The sequence below is a fragment of the Gobio gobio genome (genome assembly GCF_949357685.1).
Source record: "Gobio gobio genome assembly, chromosome: 6".
In the NCBI taxonomy this organism is placed as follows: domain Eukaryota; kingdom Metazoa; phylum Chordata; class Actinopteri; order Cypriniformes; family Gobionidae; genus Gobio; species Gobio gobio.
In genome coordinates, this window is record NC_137102.1 from 5,110,707 (window position 1) to 5,138,351 (window position 27,645).

The window sequence follows — 27,645 nt, forward strand, 5'->3', positions numbered from 1 at the left end:
ATCTCATATTTACACCTGATTATTTTAACACCTTATACCAGCACCCGTCCAAATCACTGCTCAGGGACATGGCAGTTTATTGGAAAGGGAACATCGTATCTCTAAACTGTCAGCCATGCGGAGGAAACTCAATAATATGTTCCTCAAAAAGTTATTTTTTTATGTGACAGATGCTGCAATAAACTAGTAGATACAACATCGCGAACATCCTCCAAATGTATGTATGGGATAATAAGACAAGACACGTAGATCACTTGTGGTTTATTTATATTTGTGTACGTTCTGCAAATACAGGCCTCGAAAAAAGTAGCAATATTCCCACGGCTTTTAATGACGTATCAGAAACCAAGCAAACATGAGCCTGCTTTATTTATACATGATTCATTTATGATTGTTTGTATTTCATGCTACATTAGCTGTTTCCATGCCTGCATGGCAGTAATGCAAGTCTTGAAATCTGAACATACTTTGGTTTTCATGCATTTGAAGTAGAAAATGATATAAACATACACGCTACAATACTTCAAATCATATATATATAAACAATCACAAAGATAAGCGTAAAAACATTGCATCTACAGGTGAAATTGTGCACTGTAGATACTAAAAGGCATATAAACAATGTAATATGCTGCTCACTGTGCAATTTTTTTTTTTTAACCATGCCAAAAAGGTGTCTCAAAACTAATCTCTATTATCTGGTTCATTAGGGAATATCCCTTAGTAAGTCAAAGCAATATTATACCAACACAATTTACATTACTGTAATGTTAAAGGGATAGTTCACCCAAAAATTACATTTCTGTCATGAATTACTCGCCCTCATGTCGTTCCAAACCTGTAAGACCTTCATTCATCTTCAGAACACAAATGAAGATATTTCTGATGAAATCTGAGAGCTTTCTATCCATCCATTGACAGCCTCGCAATTTAACACTTTCAAGCCCCATGAGGGCAGTAAAGACATCATTGAAATGATGACTTGATGTGACTCCAGTGGTGCGGAAAATATTCTGTTTTGAATTTCTTAAAATCACAGCTTCATCGGAATGATATGACTTTTATGGCATTATGAATGTGAACACACACAAAAAAATAGGGCATGATTCAAGCATGCTAAGTGGTCATTAAAAAATACTCCTACCATAGGAAATGAATGGGAAATCGACAAATTTTGGGTAAATTCGCCATATTTTTACGTGTACAATCTACAAATCGGCCACAATGCTGAAAAAAAGTACACAACAGTAATGGGGTGACACTCTATAACATCAAGAGTGTTATATTGACACATCCACTCACACACAGACACACACTTAAACACACACACACACACACACACACACACACCTATGAACCACCGTGTCTGTAATACAGAGCAAAGTTTTGAGAATATGTGAAATCCATTCAATAATTCAGTCATAATGCAGGAAAAGCTCACAGTAGTGAAGGAGTGACACTCTAAAACTTCAATACTGAAATTCACACACACACACACACACACACACACACACACACACACACACATGAACTGTGCACTTGAAAGCTCAGGCTTGATCCTTCGCATCTCGTTTCAACACAATGTGCATGCATCACCCAATGTGTGCATGCGAGATTAATATTTTGTAAATAAAGTGGTAAATTATGTTTTTTTTTTTTTTGCACAAAGTACTTGTGCCGCTTCATAAAATGAGGTTAAACCCCTTGGGTCACATAGATTACTTTAAGATGGCTTTGCTACCTTTTTGGGGCTTGAAAGTGGTAGTTGCGTAGGCTGTCAATGGAGGGACCGAAAGCTCTCAGAGCTCAATAAAAATATCTTCATTTGTGTTTGAAGATGAACGAATGTCTAATGGGTTTGGATTGGAACGTTCATTTTTGGGTGAACTAACCCTTTAATGGTTAGTTTGAATAATAATAGACTGTTTTTTAATCATTAAAAGCTTGTAGACACTTTCATCAGGAAGTGTGGTTTAGATATCTGCTGAGTTTTTGTCACCCGTTGTATAAATATGATGACAGATGACCTGTTTCCTCAGTTTAGCCCCTCGTCAGGCTGGCAGTTGCGGACATGGGAACACGTTGCCAGATTGTTTCCCTCCCAATAACCTGCATCCTGACCGTCATGACAGCGACATTTAGTACAGGAGTCGACCCACACGGGCTCACCTCCAGGGATCACTTGAGTCCTAGAGGCATTCACGTAACAGTTGGGCCCTGAAACCACAAAGAGACAGATGATTAATGAGGCCCATTATCTTGTAAGTATTACATTGTTTTCCTATCCCATCTTAACATACAAAGACAGCTATATAAAACCCATTCATCGGTTGATTTCTCAGAAAAGTGTCTGTATTGTTACTAAAGCATTGTTTTGACCCTGACCAGCCCGACACCGCAACACTAACTCAACCAATAATGTGAGTTTTGGGACGGGACTATCTGTTTGCTATAAGTGTTTGAAGGCCACCCACATATGATATAATATTTCTTCTGGTATACTCTGCTTTAATTATGACAAAGTTGCTTTTGTTTTTCCAACTTGGAAAAAAGAGAGTGAGCGAGTCGATATATTGAATTAACTACACTTAATTTTGTGATTCCAGAAGTTTCAATAACTTTATATATATATATGGTCAGTGGTCAGTCTCTATCAAAAGTGCTCCAAGGAAGGACCAGTGGAGAACCGGCCACAGGGTCATGGGCGGCCGAGGCTCATTGATGCACATGTCGTCCGATCAAACAGACGAGCTACTGGAGCTCAAACTGCTCAAGAAGTTAATGCTGGTTCTGATAGAAAGGGGTCAGAATACACAGAGCATCTCAGTTTGTTGTGTATGGGGCGGCACAGCCGCTGACCAGTGCCCATGCTGACCCCTGACCCCTGACCCCGCCCAAAGCACCAACAGTGGCCCGTGAGCATCAGAACTGGACCACGGAGCAATGGAAGAAGGTCTGATGATCACGTGTTCTTCTACATCTCGTGGATGGCCGGGTGTGTGTGTGTGGCTTACCTGGGGAACACATGGCACCAGGTGCATTATGGGAAGAAGGCGTGGCGGCGGAGGCGTGATTCTTTGGGCAATGTTCTGCTGGGAAACCTTGGGTCCTCCATCATGTGGATGTTACTTTGACACGTCCCACCTACCTCAGCATTGTTGAGCCCATGTCCAGCCTTTCATGGAAACGGTATTCCCTGGTAGCTGTGGCTAGTTCAGCAGATAATGCGCCGCCACAAAGCACAAAAGCTTCAGGAATGGTTTGAGGATCCAATCAAGCATCTGTGGGATGTGCTGAACAAACAAGTCCGATCCATGGAGGCCCCCAAAAGAGGCTGGCTGTTCACAGAGCTCTGTGTCCAAGCACATTAATAGAGAGGCGAAGGGAAGGAAAAGATGTGGTAGAAAAAAGTGTACAAGCAATAGGGATAACCGCACACTGGAGAGGATTGTGAAACAAAATCTCTTTTAGAGCACTTCATGCTTCCTGCTGCTGACCAACTTTATGGAGATGCAGATTTCATTTTCCAACAGGACTTGGCACCTGCACACAGTGCCAAAGCAACCAGTCCCTGGTTTAAGGACCATGGTATCCCTGTTCTTAATTGGCCAGCAAACTCGCCTGACCTTAAACTTGTGAAGAGGAAGATGCAATATGCCAGACCCAACAATGCAGAAGAGCTGAAGGCCACTATAAGAGCAACCTGGGCTCTCATAACACCTGAGCAGTGCCACAGACTGATCGACTGATCGAAGATGGATGGATGGATGGAAGATGGATGGATGGATGGATGGATGGATGGACAGACGAAAGATGTATGGATAGATGTATGGATGGATGGACGGAAGATGGATGGAGGGATGGAAGATGGATGTATGGATGGACAGACGAAAGATGGATGGGTGGATGGATGGATGGACGGAAGATGGATGGATGGGCGGATGAACGGATGGATGTATGGATGGATGGACGGAAGATGGGTGGATGGACAGACGAAAGATGGATGGATGTATGGATGGATGGACGGAAGATGGATGGATGGGCGGATGAACGGATGGATGGATGGATGGACAGACGGAAGATGGATGGATGTATGTATGGATGGATGGACGGAAGATGGATGGAGGGATGGATGTATGGATGGATGCCACGCCGCATTGCTGCAGTAATTCAGGCAAAAGGAGCCCCAACTAAGTATTGAGTGCTTGACATGCTCATACTTTTCATGTTCATACTCTTCAGTTGGACAAGATTTCTAAAAACCCTTTCTTTGTATTGGTCTTAAGTAATATTCAAATTTTCTGAGATACTGAATTTGGGATTTTCTTTAGTTGTCAGTTATAATCATCAAAATTAAAAGAAATAAACATTTGAAATATATCAGTCTGTGTGTAATGAATGAATATAATATACAAGTTTCACTTTTTGAATGGAATTGGTGAAATAAATCAACTTTTTGATGATATTCTAATTATATGACCTGCACCTCACCTGTATTTATAAAAGTAATAGATGTTGAGGGGGTAAATTAAAAATACATAAATATATATTTTGTTTATACCTTGTGTGTATTTTGTGTTTTTAGCATTATAATTAAGATGTATTATTACTATAGTTTTAATTTAAATCATCCTGCGGCCCCTGGTTGAGATCCACTATACGTTTAAGGTGTTGCTATGCGATTTCTGAGCTGTTTCTTACTGTGTTGTTATATGGTTGCTATGCTATTCTGAGTGTTGCCTGTTGCCAAGTGGTTGCTTTCTAGTCGACGTCAGAAAAGCCCCTCAAGTCTCTTTAATACTGGATTTTTCTCTCCTGCCTTATGATTCGAATTGCAAAAATCTCAATGCATAATGCATAGAAAAGTACCAGATCACCTCTCCACAAAAGGCTGCACAACTTTGGGCATCATTCATGTCTGTAGCACAAACTAGACAGGTTATGTGCAGAATATAAATACTTAAGGTCAAGAGTTTTTGAAAGCTCCACTAATTAGGAAGCCGAAGAGTGTAGATAATGGCACAATTTAGAGTGTTTAATGTTCATTTTGAAGTTACTGTAGATGAACTGTAAAGCAGAAAAATGCAACTTAATTTGAGGATCTGACCATTTATCACATTGGTGAAGTATATATGCTTTGATTTATGTGTGTTGGTTTGGCTGCCTACATGCCTGCCTTATCTTTAGTCTCTGTAAACACTATAATTGCCTTCATACTTCACAGTGTACAGAGAAAACAATATGGCGGAAGCTAAACTCATAAGGAGCATTATCTTATTTCAGGTGCAGAAACCGGTCTAGCACATGGCCCGGCATCTTAACCTCCCCATCTGTTATTGAATGAATTATATGAAGATATTACATACACTACAGCATCATTACCAAAGACCAAACACAATTGTGTCCTCAGTGCATGTGTGGAGGCTATGAGAATGTCTTACTGCATTAGCCAAGGCCGAGGCAATTGCATAGAAGTTTAATCAGCCTTACAGCCATGGCAATGTTTTCTTTTTACACTTTTGTAACACTTACAGAAATGTAATAATTCACAGATGTGAAACATTGAAAATATATTTTTAAAGTCCATAGAACATAAAGCTTAAAAATGTATCTTTCTGTTATATCTTTACATATACACTATATTGCCAAAAGTATTGGGACGCCCCTCCAAATCATTGAGTTCAGGTGTTCAATCCCTTCATGGCCACAGGTGTATAAATCAAGCTCTAGGCCTGCAGACGCTTCTACACACATTAGAGAGAGAATGGGCCTAAATATTCCACGCTCAACTGTTAGTGGTGTTATAACAAAGTGGAAGCCATTGGGAACAACAGCAACTCGGCCACGAAGTGGTAGGCAGGGTCAGCGCATGCTGAGGGTCACAGAAGTCGCCAAATTTCTGCAGATCAAGAGCTCCAGACCTCCAAACTTCTGTGGCCTTCAGATGAGCTCAAGAACAGTGTGTAGAGCTTCAGGGAATGGGTTTCCATGGCCGAGCAGCTCATCCAAGCCTTACATCACCAAGTGCAATGCAAAGCGTGGGATGCAGTGGGGTAAAGCGTGCCGCCACTGGACTCTAGAGCAGTGGAGACGTGTTCTCTAGAGTGACCAATCACGCTTCTCTGTCTGGCAATCCCATGGACGAGTCTGGGTTTGGCGGTTGCCAGGAGAACGGGACTTGCCTGACTGCATTGTGCCAAGTGTAAAGTTTGGTGGAGGGGGGATTATGGGGTGGGGTTGTTTTTCAGGGGTTGGCCCCTTAGTTCCAGTGAAAGGAACTCTTAATGCTTCACCAAGGCATTTTGGACAATTTCATGCTCCCAACTTTGTGGGACCAGTTTGGGGACGGCCCCTTCCTGTCCCAGCATGCACCAGTGCACAAAGCGTCGCTCCATAAAGACATGGATGAGCGAGTTTGGTGTGGAAGAACTTAAGTCCTGACCTCAACCCGATAGAACAGCTTTGGGATGAATTAAAGCGGAGACTGAGAGCCAGGCCTTCTCGTCCAACATCACAAATGCGCTTCTAGAAGATTCCCCATAAACACACTCCCAAACCTTGAGGAAGAGTTAAAGCTGTTAGAGCTGCAAAGGGTGGGCCAACTCCATATTAAACCCTTCGGATTAAGAATGGGATGCATGTAAAGGCAGGCGTCCCAAAACTTTTGGCAATATTGTGTATGTGAAAATATATGCATGCCTCATGTTATGTATAGTTTTTAATCATCAGCCACTTACCGTCCTTGCACTGAGGGCAGCATTCCCCTTTCTGATAGACTGGATTAACACACGGTGGAGGGGCACAATCTGCTACCTGACATCGGGCGATGCCGTCGCTGTAACAGGTACACTCCTCACATGCTGAGGGCTGTAAATCAAGAGCAGATCATCAGCTGAAAGTAGGTTATCAACTGCAACTCCATCAAAAGACATGTCTTCTTCAAGAAGGCTTTTTAAACAGAACCAGCAGGACTATCAAATTGCTCGCTTGTATACATAATGCAGACGTTTGATGTTGTGCCAATCCAACACTGCGTTTTAACGTCCTACAAAGTGATCAAATTCCCCTCCCACAAGACTGTTTAAGTAGGAGCCGCATTACCACCTGTGGTTCAGACGGTACAGGAGTTTGGGTTAAATGGACTGGAAGAAAATGATGTCAGCTCAGGTAAAGTGTATTCCTTGGAGTCTGTCAGAGGGCTTCAATTTTCCCCTCAGGGCTTCCCCATTAGCCATAATAACCAAATCAAGGAGATAATGAAGCACATATAAGCCCCGCATTCCCAAGCCTGTGCCACCAGAGATATTTCATTCTTCAATTCCTTAAACGGAGTATTAAATTGCCCTTTATGATTCCAGTCTAGTGTGCATCAGATGTGATCTTCACCTTGACTCAGAACAAAAGAATCCTACCGTATTAGCTTTTAACGTGCACAATGAATAAATGTGTTCATGAACGGGTGTTTAGGAACTGGCTCAAACAATTATCTTTCAGAAACAAAGGGCTGCTTTTGTTCAAAGTTTACAAAAGAAAGTACATCCAACCTATAAGACAAAGTGCTAAGTGATCTTACTAAATAGAAATGTCTGTTACTACGGACACAGATTTACTGTAGTGCTATTTCGTCCGTGAATGAACGAATCGTTCTCCATTTCATTTGATGGACCCCAGGAGCTGAACGTTGCACCAACATCTCCTTTCACTGAACGATGAGCCGATTTGAATATGAAGTATTTGCATACCTAGATTTCTCAGCACAGCAGATCCTTGTAAACAAACTTGATTTCGGTCGATTGAGTGTTTTAACAAATAGGTTCAGTGAATGATTTAATAACACCCTCACTCACCACACGTGCACGCTTTGCCACAAAGATATAACATAACCTGACAAAGGAGCCACTGAGAGGAATTCAAATCTCCACCACTAATGGACACATTTTAGTTCAACCAAAAATGAAAATTACCCCATGATTTCCTCAAGTCATCCTCATGTATATGACATTCTTCTTTCAGACAAACACGATCATTACAGTTTACAGAGATTACAGTTTGTAAAGTTTTAAATATGGATATATAACACAAATTTTCCTAATAATGGCCTACTGAAGTCCACTTCAGAAGGCCTTTATTAACCCCCTGGAGCTGGTTGGAGCACTTTTATAATGGATGGATGCACTTTTATGATGGACAGATGCACTTTTATGATGGACAGATGCACTTTTATAATGGATGGATGCACTTTTATGATGGACAGATGCACTTTTATGATGGATAGATGCACTTTTATGATGGACAGATGCACTTTTATAATGGATGGATGCACTTTTATGATGGACAGATGCACTTTTATGATGGATAGATGCACTTTTATGATGGACAGATGCACTTTTATAATGGATGGATGCACTTTTATGATGGACAGATGCACTTTTATGATGGATAGATGCACTTTTATGATGGACAGATGCACTTTTATGATGGACAGATGCACTTTTATGATGGATAGATGCACTTTTATAATGGATGGATGCACTTTTATAATGGATGGATGCACTTTTATAATGGATAGATGCACTTTTATGATGGACAGATGCACTTTTATGATGGACAGATGCACTTTTATAATGGATGGATGCACTTTTATGATGGACAGATGCACTTTTATAATGGATGGATGCACTTTTATAATGGATAGATGCACTTTTATGATGGACAGATGCACTTTTATGATGGATAGATGCACTTTTATGATGGACAGATGCACTTTTATAATGGATGGATGCACTTTTATGATATATAGATGCACTTTTATGATGGACAGATGCACTTTTATGATGGATAGATGCACTTTTATGATGGACAGATGCACTTTTAATGATGGACAGATGCTCTTTTATGTCGGATAGATGCACTTTTATGATGGACAGAGGCACTTTTATAATGGATGGATGCACTTTTATGATGGATAGATGCACTTTTATGATGGATGGATGCACTTTTATGATGGATAGATGCACTTTTATGATGGATAGATGCACTTTTATGATGGATGGATGCACTTTTATGATGGATGGATGCACTTTTATAATGGATGGATGCACTTTTATGATATATAGATGCACTTTTATGATATATTGATGCTCTTTTATGTCGGATAGATGCACTTTTATGATGGATAGATGCACTTTTATGATATATAGATGCACTTTTATGATGGATAGATGTACTTTTATGATGGACAGATGCACTTTTATGATGGATGGATGCACTTTTATGATGGATAGATGCACTTTTATGATGGATGGATGCACTTTTATGATGGACAGATGCACTTTTATGATGGATAGATGCACTTTTATGATATATAGATGCACTTTTATGATGGATAGATGCACTTTTATGATGGACAGATGCACTTTTATGGTGGATAGATGCCCTTTTATGATGGACAGATGCACTTTTATGATGGATAGATGCACTTTTATGATAGACAAAAGCTCTTTTATGATAGATGGATGCACTTTTATGATGAACAGATGTACTTTTATGATGAACAGATGTACTTTTATGATGAACAGATGTACTTTTATGATGGAGAGATGCACTTTTATGATGGATAGATTCACTTTTATGATGGACGGATGCACTTTTATGGTGGATAGATGATGGATAGATGCACTTTTACGATATATAGATGCACTTTTACGATATATAGATGCACTTTTATGATGGATAGATGTACTTTTATGATGGACAGATGCACTTTTATGGTGGATAGATGATGGATAGATGCACTTTTATGATGGATAGATGCACTTTTATGATGGATAGATGCACTTTTACGATATATAGATGCACTTTTATGATGGATAGATGTACTTTTATGATGGACAGATGCACTTTTATGGTGGATAGATGATGGATAGATGCACTTTTATGATGGATAGATGCACTTTTATGATGGACAGATGCACTTTTATGATGGACAGATGCACTTTTATGATGATGGATGCACTTTTATGATGGAGAGATGCACTTTTATGATGGATAGATGATGGATAGATGCACTTTTATGATGGATAGATTCACTTTTATGATGGATAGATTCACTTTTATGATGGATAGATTCACTTTTATGATGGATAGATGCACTTTTATGATAGACAAATGCTCTTTTATGATAGATGGATTTACTTTTATGATGTATAGATGTACTTTTATGATGAACAGATGTACTTTTATGATGGACAGATGCACTTTTATGATGATGGATGCACTTTTATGATGGATAGATTCACTTTTATGATGGATAGATTCACTTTTATGATGGATAGATTCACTTTTATGATGGATAGATGCACTTTTATGATGGATAGATTCACTTTTATGATGGATAGATGCACTTTTATGATGGATAGATGCACTTTTATGATAGACAAATGCTCTTTTATGATAGATGGATGCACTTTTATGATGTATAGATGTACTTTTATGATGAACAGATGCACTTTTATGATGATGGATGCACTTTTATGATGGAGAGATGCACTTTTATGATGGATAGATGATGGATAGATGCACTTTTATGATGGATAGATTCACTTTTATGATGGATAGATTCACTTTTATGATGGATAGATGATGGATAGATGCACTTTTATGATGGATAGATGATGGATAGATGCACTTTTATGATGGACAGATGCACGTTTATGATGGATAGATGATGGATAGATGCACTTTTATGATGGATAGATGCACTTTTATGATGGATAGATACACTTTTATGATGGATAGATACACTTTTATGATGGATAGATGCACTTTTATGGACTTCAAAACAGAAACAGTAATTCACTGCCATTACAGCTGCTTGGAAGAGCCAGGACATTTTTAATATAACTCTGATTGTGTTCGTCTGAAAGAAGAATGTCATACACACCTAGGATGAGTAAATCATGGGCCAATTTTCATTTTTGGGTGAACTATCCCTTTAACATTTTCATGAACCACGTGATGGCGCTACATATTCTGAATTTTCCTTTTGGGACCAAAAGCCTACCAAACCTTTAAAACTAAGTCACCGCCTAGGGAAAATAAATTAAAATAACTTATTTGGTGGCCTATGGAAAATAATTCGGCTATTGTCGATGTATTGTTAAACTATTATTTAATTTTGTCACTATTGCGCTCAATTTTACATCAACACGTAGGCCTATTACAGGTGTTTAAATGACATGCAGCCAGGGCTCGCGAAAGAGCAATTAAAACGAAAAATATAAAGCCAGAAAGCATTCAGACCTAAAATCCATCAACTTAACTGTGTAAAAACGGTGTTTTTTTATATTTCTATATGTAACCCTTATGATGCTTGTACAGACACATTGAAGTTCACCTGGAATTGTTGCTCCAGCTCGTAGACTTCTCCCCAGTACTCGCAGCCGACCATCTCGCACCGCGGGCAGCAGTCCGTCGGGTAATGGCTGACATGGATGCAGGCGGCGGGCAGGGATGTGCACTCAGTCCGCGCGCAGGAAGACCCGTCGGCTGTACATTCGCATTGGGTGCAATGATCCGAGTCTAAAAAGTACCATTCGCCCACATAATAAACACTGCCGTTCGCCTCGCAGGTCGTCTCTTGATGTCCAGCGACCGAAAAAGCCACCGCGCACTGGCCGCAGATCAACAGGGCAAGCCAGACATGAAGAAAAGACCCCGGGGAACCCCAGAGTACCGCCATGCCCATCACCGAAAACTTCTCAGTCCCAAAAACAAGACCTGCACATGCACCATAAATAGAAACTACAGTTATAGTCAATAACTTACTATTGCAAACGTCTATTTAACTAAACTAGATCAAGTTTAAATGCGTTTCATGGTCAGAAAGGGCTGCGCGCGCTTTGGAGGCAGTTGCGCACAGGGAAAGTTTTACGCCTCCTGGGTTATGTTTCAATTTACACGTGACAGCCGAATACCAGAATATTGATAGGGTGAAGTTTTATGGGGCATTCGCTTTTATTGCAGCTTTGTGTGTCTATTGAGAGTTTAAAATGGTTGTGAGGTTTGCTTTTAACATTTAAGCTCGATTTATGCACTTTATCACTGTGCATTGTCCAATCTTTTTGCTTTTTGAGAGGAGTGGGGAATAACTTTTAGAACAGAATCATGTTGCAGCAACACTAAATATGCGAAGTTATACATGTTGATGAATAAAAACAAATGTTTATAATATGTTTAATAGCCATGCATGATGATGGACATGATCAACATCCTATACGTATGGATTTGTTCGAAATGTAAAGAAAACTTATAGAGTCAGGGGTTTTCAAACTGGGGTCCCCAGAAGGTTCCTCCAGAAAATTTCAGTTAATAAAAATACAAAGCAAAAATGGTTAAAGTCGAAATGTTTCTCCCCGTTCTTGCCGTATACTTTCCAGAATTGATCCTCCTGGGACCCAGACAATTTTTTTTTTTTTGAATTTAGTATTTTTTCATGTCATTACATTGTTTAGAGCATAAGAAACACATGGAAAAAAAAACTTTTTTAAAAATTATATTTTATTCATACACTGTAAAAAATGTACCGTAAAATTTACAGTAACTTACTGGCAACGATTAGCCAGTAAGTTACTGTGAATACTTTTTACAGTAAGGGTACTGTACTTCCATTTACAGTATTTTATGTATATACTGTGAAATCAAAAACAATTAAATACTGTGATTTTAGTTGTATTTACAGTAACTTACTGGCTAATTGTTGCCAGTAAGTTACTGTAAATATGTTTTACAGTAAGTGTACTGTACTTCCATTTACAGTATTTTATGTATATACTGTGAAATCAAAAACAATTAAATACTGTGTATGTTATGATATGTCCTCTGTTTGGCACCAAGACTCAGTTGTTTAAAAAATAAAATGACATGAAATTGCATGTATAGGCAAAAACAATGGGATTTATTTTTAATTCACCAATCAATTTTCAGGTTTCAGGATTTTTTTAAACAAATTTTGTTTAAAGATGATTCTCAACTATGTTATGAAAGATATAACGGAATGCATTGATATACCATTTTACTTCATGCAATATGTGGGTAAAATGGCCATACTTGGATTTTCCCATTCAATACACTGCATCTAATTTGCATATTAATGTGTTCTTGGTGCAACATGTAATGATAATAGAAGTGTAATAATGGGAGTAATAATTGGCAACATTTTCATAATAATATCTAATATTTCATAGGAATACTGATATGCAATTTCTTTCCCTATTCACTTGTTATGTCTCCAAAATGCCTGATAAGCATGATTTAAATCCTGGCGTCTCTACAGTGGACATTTATGAAATCAATGCCCTGTTCTGTAACAGAAAGTCATATTTTGATTAGAAACCCCATAACATTTTCCTGAGATGTTGATTTATAACAAACAATTTGAAAATTAACCAGATTTATAATTTCAAAATATTATCATATTTCCATAAGAGTGCTGAACATTAATGTCAGCCGTTTTTAAAGACCAAGAAGAAGTTGTTGTCCTGGTGAAACCTCCAAACATTTGGCATCTCATTTGGCAAAGCCCCGAATGTGCTCTTTACAGGACATCCAGACATTAAAACTGTGACATGATGTCAGAGAAATTCACTCAAATATAATGTCCACTACAGTGGACAAAAGTCTATTCCTGGGTCCCAGGAGGATATGTTTGTTTTGTATCTTTAGTGAGTGTTTCTCACTATAGTCCCTTTATCTTGCTCACTGTTGTAAGGCAGTTTTCTTAACGTGAGCTGCTTACATTTATTGTGAAAGTTGCTTATAAATCATTTTTATAATTTTATAAATCCAACATTAGTATAGCCCATTTAAGTTCGGAAACAATATGTTGTATTTATAACTATAGGGCTGTCAAAAGATTAATCGCATCCAAAGTAAAAGTTTGTGTTTACATAATATATGTGTGTGTACTCTGTTAATTATTATTTACATATAAATACACACACAAGCATGTATATATTTAAGAAAAATATATAATTTTTATATATAAAACATTTATATTTATATATATTATAGATTATATAAATGTATAGGCTATACAGTATGCAAATATTTCTTAAATATATACATGAATGTGTGTGTATTTATATATAAATAATAATTAACAGAGTACACACACATATATTATGTAAACACAAACTTTTATTTTGGATGCGATTAATCGCGATTAATCTTTTGACAGCCCTATTATAACGTCACATTTACTATTATCTAACAGTTTAAATGTATTTTCATACATACATAGGCTACGCATATATAGATGTTAAATATATATTTATGTTATATAAATATTATATGTTATGAAAAAGTTCATGGAAAATTCTACATTCAGGGGTACAAATATTAAATAATAAAATCCAATCACTGAAGAGAAAAAGAAGAAGAGGTCATTTGTAATGTAGGCACTAAATCAGGGGTTTTCAAACGGGTCCGGGAAACCCCAGGGGTCCTTCATGGTTCTAAGGGGTCCCCAGAAAATTTCAGAGAATAAAAAGTGGACAAAAATGGATATAGTCTACCGAACACTCCAACTGTTTCTCTCCTTTCTTGCTGTATACATACTTTCCAGAATTGTGTATGTTTGCTTTATATCTTTCTAGTGAGTTTTTCTAGTCCCCTTTATCTCGCTCACTGGGGTTGTAAGGAAGTATTCTTAACTCTTGCTTACATACATTTATTGTGAAAGTTGCTTATACAAACATGTTTTTATTGAAAATGTTCTTCTTCAGGTTTATACATCCAACATTAAGTTTGGAAACAATGTGTATTTATAATGTCATACTTACTATTTATCTGACACTTTATGATGTTTTTTTTTTCACATATAAAAATATATAGATGGACTTTAGGTAGGGCGTCCCCCATAAAAGTTTATCATATTTGGGGGTCCTTGGCATCATAAAGTTTGAAAACCCCTGCACTAGATCACGAGTCCCTGAGTAAGTATGTCTCCATAGGAACGGGAATGTTTACACTGATACAGGAAGCCACGATTGTCCTGGTGAGTATCCGCCTGTGGGGAAATGTGCTTGTTTTAAAACTACTATACGTGTTTGCACAAATGTATGCCAGCTTAAATCTGTCTCAAATCATTCTTGTTTCATTCGTAAACGTTTAAAGCCACCGAATATTAGTATAACGTTTCGTTGCTCAATTCATTAATAAGGTCATGACCTACTTATTTACGCGTCATGTTTGTTTATCATGCTCTTCCCCTTCGGAAAGTTTATCACTGGCTTATTTATTTTTCTATGTATTTATTTACAGCTAGTTTCTCCCCAGTATGGAGACACTCTTTTGTGCTCAGCTCTGGAAATATTAGCGGCCTCATGGACAATTTCCAACGCCAACAATCCGTGTGGAATTTAGTGAAGGAAAATGTCCCCTGCTCCGAGTTTCCTGAGATCCGAGCAGTACTCGGAGATGCATTGATTGATACGTACGCAGAGTTGTATTCAGAGGTAAATAAGGTGTATTTATGTATCAGACTGTCTAGTAAGATACAACAGAATGTGATGTGAAAGTAGCCAATGTAATATTTCAGTCAACTGCAAAGCCCAGACTATATAATTAATGTGTTCACCTATTTATATTTAATACAACAGTATGTTTATTTTCCTTTTGAAAGGCAAATGGAAACATCCCTTTAGGTGGCGGCTACAAATATTTATTTACATTTATTTATTTAAGTTAGATTAGGTTTGGAAGTGGGTAGGAGAACATAATATATATATATATATATATATATATATATATATATATATATATATATATATATATATATATATATATATATATATATATATATATATATATATATATATATATATAATGTGTGTGTGTCAAACCAAAATTTATTCAGACACCTTCAACATTTTCTCACATTATCAGTTTATTCACTATAGTTTAGAAAATGGTATATGACGAGTTAAACTGTGTCAGAACAAACTCATCTTGATAATGTCAGATAACTTTGATAGATAGAAAGGGATGTAATGGATTACAATCAACCAATCAGCTGTTAAATTTAAGAACACAATTATATAATACCAGTTTAGGTCAAACAATGACCAAGCAATGCTTCATTTTGTTCAGTCTGTGGTGTCAAAGGTCTTTAGCAATTAAAGGCAAAACATTTCAGCAAAACATGCTCAGCTCAAAGTGTCGGAATAATTTTCAGGGTTCAATGCTTAAGGATTTTTAGCCCAGTCGGGCCAGTGGTTCGAATTTTTACTGGCCCCACCACAAAAAAATACATATCAAATAGGCCTAGTAATAGTTTTTGATCCATGTAACCTTAATAAACAAGGTTGACTCCAAAAAGCATAACTTGTAAACATTGTTAAAGACAGTCAGTAATGACATAAAAACAAATAATCACAACACAAATAAATTCAACAGAACAAACATACAAATGAAAAACGGTTATTTTCATGTATCTCTAAACTAGATTTTCAGGTACAGAAATAGTAATCAAATGTAAAATATCACTTCATAGTCTTCAATGTATAAATATAGATGAACCTTTATTAAAGTTATTCAGTCAAGAGCAGTGAGTGTTTTTTTTCTGTCTTTTGTCATCTCGTCTTTTATGAGAAAACCATAGGCTGTATAAAAGGAGAAAACATCTATTGGCATTTTCCCGATTTCACTGTTATACGGTAGGGGGCGCTATGACACATCTCCTGAACGAGTGCAGAATCTCCTGATCAAAACACAGGCGAAAAAGAAACAGAACCGAGCGATGCATATGTAAAATAATGCGATCATCAGCAACAAACAGCATCTAAATCAAAACGGCCTAATGTTACTGAATGAAATGTCGCCCCAGGACGAGCTCTAGGACTGTGAAGCTTTGGGGTGTTGATGGACTCCATCTAACAGTTACTCCATCTGTGTTTTGATCATCGTTATGAAACCGATCCGGATGTAAGTTATGCTGCGTTCCAGGCAGGTTTTTGAGCCGGTAAATTACTACTTCAAACCTCGAGTCACAACTTTGTAGCATTCCAGGCAAAGTCACGCCAAACTGTCTGAGTGCAAGGAATTGTGGTAGCTCGATGTAAACAAAGCATGGGGGACCGTACGGGGCTTATGCTCATTTACAATCATTTCTATCGCCAAAGGTGCTTACTCCTAGCCTGGCTCCTCCTACGTACTTCCGCTCAATTTTGATTTTCCTTCAGTGCTCCGTCTGGGACTGCGGTATATTCTCTGGTTTTCTCCGAACAAATTTTTACCGGTACAAAGTGCGAACAGAGGGAGTGTCTGAGAATGATGATGTTGATGTCGTGCGCTAGTTTGAGTTGTAGTTTAGTAATGGCGGTGGAGAAAGATGCGAGCGAAGCCATTCATTCAGTTGTGGCACCGCTGCCAAATATCCAGAAGTTAAAGCCTTTTCAGCTCGCTCCGTTAGTGGTGAAGGAGTTGCTGAAGCCCTATTCGGACGGTAATTGTTTCTCGTGGGGTCGGAAGGTATGGTCATCATTTACAGGGGCTAGTCAGTGATTTTATTGCCGTTCCGTCTCCCACCACCCGCATAAAAATCCCCGGCCGAATTACTGACTGTTTTAGACAAACACAAGGTCATGTGGTCATTTGCTGTCCGAATCCACATCTCTGTGTTATCACTTCAAAATTCACTGTTGATATCCTTTTTGACCCCTGCAGAGCACCGTACGGTTGCGCTTCGCTGTAATTTGGATGCATTTCTAGACTTGTATTTCTTTAAATGCTGGCCAGTATTTACAAGAACAATATATTTCATCACCACTCAAAAAATAAAAAGAAGAAAAGCATGTAAACATTTGAATTGGGCCGTTATTTACAGCAGCATTTATTCTTATCATACCAAGCATATGATATTTTATTTACAGCATTTACAATCATGTTACGGACCACATGAGCAGCGCGTTCCCGATCACAAAACTCTCCCCTCCACCGTGAATAAATCACAATCCGAATGCACAAGTTTTAGGTTTTATCACTGAGGTGTAGGCCTGACGCAATAATCAATATCGATACATGACCTCAAAAAATTTTTGTGATGCAATATATCGCCCATTATGTTTACATGATAATGAATGTCACCAACATTTTACTTGATTGTGCTGTCATCTTGTATGTTTTCCGTGACGGGGGTGAAAGTGGTTCTCGGGGCAGTTTCTTCATACTCAGAGCGGTTATCCACGGGTGAAGAAAAGACGCCATTTGAGGCGTTCTAGTGTTTTCCTCACAACTACTGACAGTTTGGAAGAATAAGCCCAAATGGACTCGATTTCAAAGCCGCAATCCCCTGTTCCGCTGCACATATAAATGTCAACGAGTGTTAAAGCCGTTTCACAAGGGAAAATGTTACTATTTATTCAATTTTTTATTTAGGATAATATATATTTTTACCCTTAATTTCCATGATCTAAAGAATTAAAAGGTTGCCATTTGAAAGTGTGTAGGTCTACTTGCATTATTGTGCTGTTATATTAGGATTATATATTCAGTGGAATAAAATAGTCTTAAAATGACAATAATATTGTTTATCGCAATTATTTCTGGGACGATATATCGCAAAACAAAAAGTAGTTATCGTGATAGGCCTACTGGGGTGGTGCACAATCTGCACAGTTATTTTTACAGATTTCCATGTGAGAAACAGAGGCGAACAGCGCACGACATGCGTCACGACCAAATGTTAGCAATTGGTTATGGCAGATCCAGAGTGGCTCTGGGCAAATCCAATAGTTTAATGCTGCGTTCACACCAAACGCGAATAGAGGCGTCTGGCGCGAGTGATTTCATTGTTAAGTCAATGGAAAGACGCGTTGATGCGCGTCTGGAGGTCCCTCGTCGCGGAAGGCGCGTTTCGCGCAAAGGACGCGAATTGAGCGTCTTGCGCGTTACACGCAAGTGGTGCTTTTGTGCATTTACGCGCTTGAAGTGAATTCGTGTCTATTCGCACCGCGTTAACCAATCAGGAGCCTGCTTGCTGCTGTCACGTGGTAAAGTGACGTGATGAGAAACCCCTCATAATTTAAAAATACTACTATTGTCACAAAATTTAGTTTTAAGACTTTAATAGGTGAGAATGTAGTTGTTTAAAGCTCAATTCTGTGGTTTATTTATAAAGAGAGCGCCTATTTAAAAAAAAATAATCTTGTGTTTTTGGAGTTGTGAGCTCCAGTGGATCAGCGGTGCTCATTAACCCCGGCGAGAGCAGCCTTTCCTCGGCCAGTCCTTCTGCCGTCTGCCGCTGGCTCTGATGTCCTGTAGTGGTTAAACATGAGATATAACTCGTCTTGTGTGGATCTAACGGCCGATCTTTGGTGTCATGAATCTATTATTTGTTGTCTGCCAAATCGTTTTGACTGAGGGCAAAGAGAAGTTTCATAACTTTTTTTTTTTAGGATATTTAAATATACATGCAGTGAAGATAATGTAGGAGTTGCCTGGACCACATTTGTGTGGCTATTAATGTTTAATATATATTTTTAATGAAAATGAAAAGAGGCAGAGCGGTGTTTTATGACATATTTCTCCTGGAGCGCCTTGAACGTGCTTCTATTTCCTTTCTAACGCTCGATTTCTACGCGCATCCGATTCGCCGCGGACGCGTGAATGGATTCAAAATGTTCACGCATCAAACTAGGCGCGGTAGACGCAATTTTGACGCTTAAACTTCAACAGAGTTCCCGCCTTCAAGGAAGTTAACGCTTGTCAATGGAGAGCTCTCTGAACAAATGAAATGTACGAGAGTCTGGTAGGACCAGGCTAACTTACTCCTTGCTTATTTGAGGGAAAGGGAGGAGAAAAACGCCGATAAGGGAAGAGAAGCTGTTAGACCTTGTATTTTACGCTATTTGTATATTTGTTTCATAAACACCGCATCCGTAGGGGCTGCCATTGTTGTTTCGTGGGCTATGTGACGTCAGAGCTCGTAACTGGGTGTACATCGATCTAGTGGTGGGATGTGGAAGGTTGGAAAAACACGGGTTACGGGTTGCCTTGAACACAGCATTAGTCTTTGACAAAAACGTGATTTTCTCACTGTTGATAAAAAAATAATGCATGAAGCTAGATTAAAACAAAGGGTCTGTTCTTTCTTTTGATATATTGCATGTTCAGATATTCATACAAGATATTATTTGGGCCATGAAACTTGTGAAAATGACTAAAAACGCCGGCGGTGATGGCAAATTTCATGTTTACGTTCATTTAAAAGACATAATCGACTATGTTTACCGGCGTTTAGACATCACAACAGAGACACAGGCACTTTCTCGGCTATGTGCGCTTGAATATTTAAATAGGCAAGGCTTACAAATGGGCAAATTATCAGTGAAGATAATTATGGGGCACTGGCCCGAGTGTCTTTCACGCTGGCCTCGGGCTATCGGGCAGCCCTTATTGTCAATAAGTCCCAAATCTTTATCAATTTTACTGGTATTCTCTGAATATTTGGGTATAATATGTCACGGTTTACTTTATTTTGCTCTCCTCACTTACATAAACGAACTAAACAATTATATCTGGTGTCTGAATCATTTTTGGTTTGACTATATATTTAGATATAACTCTCTAAGTCTGTGTCATAGGCCCTGTACAGTTCACAAATGCATTTGTTTCATGCTTTTATACACTGAAACAGAACAAGTCTCCGTTAACAAGTGTGCTAGTATACGCCCGACGTGTGACTTTAAACCAGTTTTAAATTACAACTCCCAAGAGGGAATTATCTCAGTGCATGGAATGCGAACCTTATTTAAAGAGATACAGGCACTGTTTCAGCCCCTTTCAGAGATAAATCGCCTTTCGCAAACTGCATAGGCTCTCACACTATACGCAGACAGCCATGTGCATATGAAAGTAGTGGGTGGAAACTTGTCTATGGAAGACGTATGTGATTCTTCCTTCCTCTGAACACTAAATAGGATTTATTACCTTCTGTTTAAAAACCCCTCTGCTGTTCATACACCGGAAATTACTTCTGAGATTTAGGAAGGCATACTAATGCCTCAAATATGTGTTCAATTTTATACATTTCCACTGCGAATAGTAATGATAATGCATTTCCTTAGCAACCACGGGCGTGTTACCTAGTCAGTAAGACCTATTTTGAACCCCGGTAAAGTTGCAAAAAGAAACTTTTCTCTGCTAAGACTTGTCAGTTTTCCTCTCCCACTGCTTCACTCTTGCCTTTGAGCTTGTCCTTGAGAACATTTTTCAGTACAAAGATGAAAGCCAATAAACAAGAAAAGAAAAATGCTCTTTTGTGTTAAAGTTTGCATTTAGCTCAGCCATATTTTTAAGCCTGAAATGGTTCTGCAGTGGCAATAAGAGGAAGCTGGCCTGTGTTATTTAGGCTTGAAGTTGGTTTGGTGCGGGCACAGCAGGATCTGAATTCTCTGGGAGCTGGTTTTACTCGGCCTTGCATTGCCTTCGACAAGCTTTGAAGTGTTTTTTTCAGAGTCCGAGGGAAACTTGAAAGTCCCAAGACAGGTGTGGAGATTGGTAATAGAGTGCAGACTTCGGCTGTGCCGTGACAGGCTTTCATTTCCCTCTCTGGCTTTTCACCTCACGCGGGGCGTTCGTGAGAATAACACATGGGTTTTTTTCAATATCCCCTTGAAATTTCCCATTTCTCGCACACACTTCAGCGATTAGAGACGCTTATCATGAGACGTTCACCAACCGGCTGCATTTCTCGAGTGTCAGAGCAGCTTGTAACATGCATTTCACACAAAGCTGAGCCATATAGCACTCTCCTGTAACACTTTCCTCTGTTGACCTGTTCTAGGTGGAGATGTGGGAGAAGATTTGGCAGGAGCTCCATCACTCAGAGCAGGGCAGGAGGCCAGAAGCCCCCGTGTTCCCTCTGGCTGACCCCCCGGCTGTCAAAGAGTTGCTAAAAGCAGAGATTCAATTGTTGCTGCTCACACTGAGGGAAAAAGCAGCCAGACAGGGCAGGTGAGGAAGATACAGGATTATAATAGTACTGCTATGCAACACGGATCCTCAAGTGTTACACAACTGACATCGAGCCTCAAACGTTATATCAACACAACTGTTAACTTTAACCAAAAATGAACATTTACTATCATAGTTCTGAAAGACTTTACCTATGGCATCTTGTTGATAGTCATACACTTTATTAAAAGCCATTCACTAGACATGAGACATCAAGTTTGGATCTCTTCTAATGTTATAAATTACAATTCTGGCTGATACAGATAGGCAAGGCAAGTTTATTTATATAGCACACGGCAAAAAATGCTTTTCTTTCTTAGTATTTTTGTCTTGTTTTCAGTCCAAATATCTAAAAAATCTTACATTAAGAAGCATTTACTAGACAAGCAAAAGTTTTTGTTTTGTTTTGGGGGAAAATAACTCAAAATTAAGTTTTTGCTTAAAATAATCAAAATAATCTGCCAATGGGGTAAACAAAATAATCTAAATTCAAACAGAAAACAAGATTATTTTGCTTACCCCATTGGCAGATTATTTTGCTTATTTTAAGCAAAAACTTTTTCCCAAAACAAGACAAAAACTTTTGCTTGTCTAGTAAATGCTTCTTAAATGTAAGATTTTTTTTAGATATTTGGACTGAAAACAAGACAAAAATACTAAGTAAGAAAAGCATTTTTTGCAGTGCACATTTTCATAATTCAAAGTGCTTTACACAGCAAAGGGAATTAAAATAATCTAATAAAAGCATACAAAGATGATAAAGTCATAAAAGGAATTAAAAGAGTAAAAATGTTGATTGTAATGTGTCTGTGGTAGGGCCGTACGATATTGAAGAAAAATGCGATATGTAATACCTTGTTAAATAATGCGATATACGATACGATATTGTGTGTAAAATCAATTTAAATTATATTAAAAAAATATGTTTAAAAACTGAGAATGATACTATTTGTGTGTTTCACTTTCTTTCATGGGAAAAGAAAGCATTGCTACAACTTCTGAAAGTGACCAGCAGTGTTTCAGCAAAAATTGACGTCACAAATCTGACAATATAATTTTTTTTTTTTTTTTTTTTTTTTTTAAAGATTTTTTTATTATGATAGGACAGTAGGTAGACAGGAAGCGAAGCGGGAGAGAGAGAGGGGGACGGGATCGGGATAGGTCCACGAGCCGGGACTCGAACTCGGGTCGCCCGAAGCGCAACAACGCTATATGTCAGCGCACTGCCCACGAGGCTATTGGTGCCGACCTGACAATATAATTTTAACATTAATGTAAACAAACAAAAAATGTAATGAAATAAACTCTTTTCTTGACATGGTAATATATAGTTATATCAACCTAAAACTTCAGATCAAGAACTCCCAGGTAAACAAACACACCTGAACTAGGGGTGGACGATTATTTTTGTTATTTGAATGTATTTTTGTTATTAAAAATAAGAACTAAAAACAGTAGTCTTCAGATTAATTTAATATACACTGATACATAATAAAGCTACAAAGGTTATTCTGTATTAGCAGGTTTACTGTATTAGCAGGTTAGCAGGTTTACTGTATTAGCAGGTTTACTGTATTAGCAGGTTTACTGTATTAGCAGGTTTACTGTATTAGCAGGTTTACTGCACTGTATTAGCAGGTTTACTGTATTAACAGGTTTACTGTATTAGCAGGTTTACTTTATTAGCAGGTTTACTGTATTAGCAGGTTTACTGTATTAGCAGGTTTACTGTATTAGCAGGTTTACTGCACTGTATTAGCAGGTTTACTGTATTAGCAGGTTTACTGCACTGTATTAGCAGGTTTACTGTATTAGCAGGTTTACTGTATTAGCAGGTTTACTGCACTGTATTAGCAGGTTTACTGCACTGTATTAGCAGGTTTACTGCACTGTATTAGCAGGTTTACTGCACTGTATTAGTAGGTTTACTGTATTAACAGGTTTACTGCACTGTATTAGCAGGTTTACTGTATTAGCAGGTTTACTGCACTGTATTAGCAGGTTTACTGCACTGTATTAGCAGGTTTACTGCACTGTATTAGCAGGTTTACTGCACTGTATTAGCAGGTTTACTGCACTGTATTAGCAGGTTTACTGTATTAACAGGTTTACTGTATTAGCAGGTTTACTGTATTAGCAGGTTTACTGTATTAGCAGGTTTACTGTAGTAACAGGTTTACTGTATTAGCTGGTTTACTGTATTAGCAGTTAGCAGGTTTACTGTATTAGCAGGCTGTCACTTTAAGACCTAATGCACGGATCCTATTGACACGCATTCGGTTTCTTTCCCCAACTGATATCGTTCACTTAAATCATAACCGACTGTGTTTACATGAAGACTCATCAAGACAGCCATTTTTGACATAACTGTGTGTGTGTGTTTGACAGTTTGAGCGTGTAACAAGACACGAAACAGAACTGAAGGGATTGCACGCTTTCAGAGAGGCGGCACTTTTATGATGGATAGATTCAATTTTATGGTGGATATATGCACTTTTATGATAGATAGATAGATAGATAGATAGATAGATAGATAGATAGATAGATAGATAGATAGATAGATAGATAGATAGATAGATAGATAGATAGATAGATAGATAGATAGATAGATAGATAGATAGATAGATAGATAGATAGATAGATAGATAGATAGATGCACTTTTATGATGGATAGATGCACTTTTATGATGGATAGATGCACTTTTATGATGGATGGATGCACTTTTAATGATGGATAGATGCACTTTTAATGATGGATAGATGCACTTTTAATGATGGACAGATGCACTTTTATGATGAATAGATGCACTTTTAATGATGGATGGATGCACTTTTATGATGAATAGATGCACTTTTATGATGGATAGATGCACTTTTATGATGGATAGATGCACTTTTAATGATGGATGGATGCACTTTTATGATGAATAGATGCACTTTTATGATGGATAGATGATGCACTTTTATGATGATAGATGCACTTTTAATGATGGATAGATGCACTTTTATGATGGATAGAAGCACTTTTATGATGAATAGATGCACTTTTATGATGGATAGATGCACTTTTATGATGGATAGATGCACTTTTATGATGATAGATGCACTTTTATGATGGATAGATGCACTTTTAATGATGATAGATGCACTTTTATGATGAATAGATGCACTTTTATGATGGATGGATGCACTTTTATGATGAATAGATGCACTTTTATGATGGATAGATGCACTTTTATGATGAATAGATGCACTTTTATGATGATAGATGCACTTTTATGATGGATAGATGCACTTTTATGATGGATGGATGCACTTTTATGATGAATAGATGCACTTTTATGATGATAGATGCACTTTTATGATGATAGATGCACTTTTATGATGAATAGATGCACTTTTATGATGGATAGATGCACTTTTATGATGGATGGATGCACTTTTATGATGAATAGATGCACTTTTATGATGGATAGATGCACTTTTATGATGGATAGATGCACTTTTAATGATGGATGGATGCACTTTTAATGATGGATAGATGCACTTTTATGATGGATAGATGCACTTTTATGATGGATAGATGCACTTTTATGATGGACAGATGCACTTTTATGATGGACAGATGCACTTTTATGATGGATAGATGCACTTTTATGATGGATAGATGCACTTTTAATGATGGATAGATGCACTTTTATGATGGATAGATGCACTTTTATGATGGATAGATGCACTTTTATGATGGACAGATGCACTTTTATGATGGATAGATGCACTTTTAATGATGGATAGATGCACTTTTATGATGGACAGATTCACTTTTATGATGGATATATGAACTTTATGATAGATAGATAGATAGATAGATAGATAGATAGATAGATAGATAGATAGATAGATAGATAGATAGATAGATAGATAGATAGATAGATAGATAGATAGATAGATGCACATTTATGATGGATAGATGCACATTTATGATGGACAGATTCACTTTTATGATGGATATATGAACTTTATGATAGATAGATAGATAGATAGATGCACATTTATGATGGATAGATGCACATTTATGATGGATAGATGCACTTTTTTGGACTTCAAAACAGAAACAGTCATTCACTGCCATTATAGTAAACTTGGAAGAGCCAGAACATATTTTAATATAACTCTGATTGTGTTCGTCTGAAAGAAGAATGTCATATACTCTTAGGATGACTTGAGGGCGAGTAAATCATAGGGTCATTTTTTATTTTTGGGTGAACTATTCCTTTAATTTTAAGTGAGCTTGTTTGATGACGGCAAAGGTAATCTAAATAAAAATGAAAGAAATGAGCATACACAATTAAATATCCAATATCGAGCGATACCAATAAATAAAAAATTGTTCAATCAGTCAAAAACCGATATTGAACAAATATATTGTGCATCCCTTCAATACACCTTATATTAACTTTAAACTTTAGTCATTTTTACAATGAACATTTTCAATGGATTCCAACTGAAGTGTTTCATCTGAAGACCTAAAACTCTCATCTGCGGGTGCCGTGTTGTAATAGCTTTCCCTGACTTGACGAATGAATGTTCTGACCTTAACGTATTCTTTTCAGCTCACTGGGAGTGAGTTCATAGGTCATAGGCTTTGCTTTTGTAATGTAGCATTGCTTAAAAAAATGCTTGCTGATAAATCATTGACTTTTAAAGCGTGGAGCAGGCATAGGAGCACATCACAAAAGGACTGCTTTAAATGAAGTTAGTGTCCGGTTTGTTTAGACGGGTCGTGTTCTGTTTGCTTTTCAATTTGTAGCCATTTATGATTACATTTTAATTTATTGCCTAGTGACTTTTCTTTCTTAGGGGTTCTTTGTTACTTTTGTGGCTCCTTGTCTAATATAACAATGTAAGATATTTACAGGTACCAGTCAGGCAGGAGGGCGATCTTCTCTCAGCAACCGCTAGACCGTGGAAAGAATGTCTTCTTTTGAAAGGTTTTTAATGTGTTTAACACATTATTTCAATCGTTAAGTCGATTTTCATTGGTTAACTATATGCTGAGCCTATATTTATATTCCTTAAAGCCCTTCTCTAGTAGACAAAACGCTCTCTTTTCAGCCATAGCGAATCAGGAGCAGGTGTTCGGCGACTACCGGTAACATCACAGAAAACACTTTCTCAAATTGAGCTGAAAAGAATTGGCTCTGTCACCCGGAAACAAATATTGCATATGAGCATTGGGGTGTAAACTTGTTTGGTTTCAATGTCAGTTTTGGTTTGTTTGTTACCAACTTCCTTTGGTGACATAATTTAGCGGCTGATCCGCTTTGAGGATAAATCTGGATTACTTCTCTTTCATATTGCTCCAGGTTTGGAGCTTTCCCGGGCACCTGACGCGGGCCAAAGCAGGAAGCCGTCGACTCAATGGCGTTTTCCGTGCTTTAACGTGGGCTAGAAAGCTTTTGAAAGGAATTAATTTAATGGATCTACTTAGCGGCGCTATTTCCCCTCCCCTCCCTCCTGTGTGGTCTAAGTCCTTGTCTGCGTGATTTGTTGTGGCTGTATGGAGTCAAGCTGCACCTGTTTCTTTATGCTAGGTCTCCGTTCAATGGCCTTTGAGAGAGAACCCTAGTT

At 37.9% G+C, this 27,645-nt stretch overlaps 2 protein-coding genes across 2 annotated transcripts in view; one reads left to right on the forward strand and one right to left on the reverse strand.

Annotated features, from left to right (window-relative positions):
• Positions 1-247: 247 nt before the first annotated feature.
• Positions 248-11,962, reverse strand: LOC307127430 (von Willebrand factor C domain-containing protein 2-like). Its single transcript, XM_079818648.1, has 3 exons — positions 11,396-11,962; positions 6,738-6,867; positions 248-2,217 (listed from the first exon to the last, which is right to left on the reverse strand). The coding sequence occupies exons 1-3, from the start codon at positions 11,744-11,746 to the stop codon at positions 2,036-2,038; spliced, it is 663 nt and encodes a 220-aa protein (XP_079674774.1). The 5' UTR covers positions 11,747-11,962; the 3' UTR covers positions 248-2,035.
• A 3,421-nt stretch (positions 11,963-15,383) lies between these two features.
• ccdc24 (coiled-coil domain containing 24) overlaps positions 15,384-27,645 on the forward strand; it is a gene marked incomplete at both ends in the record, with an annotated part of 35,714 nt that continues 23,452 nt past the window's right edge. Inside the window, 2 exons of the mRNA XM_079819444.1 lie at positions 15,384-15,515; positions 21,845-22,014. Coding sequence (XP_079675570.1) covers positions 15,384-15,515; positions 21,845-22,014 — 302 coding nt within the window. The remainder of the gene's footprint in view (positions 15,516-21,844; positions 22,015-27,645) is intronic.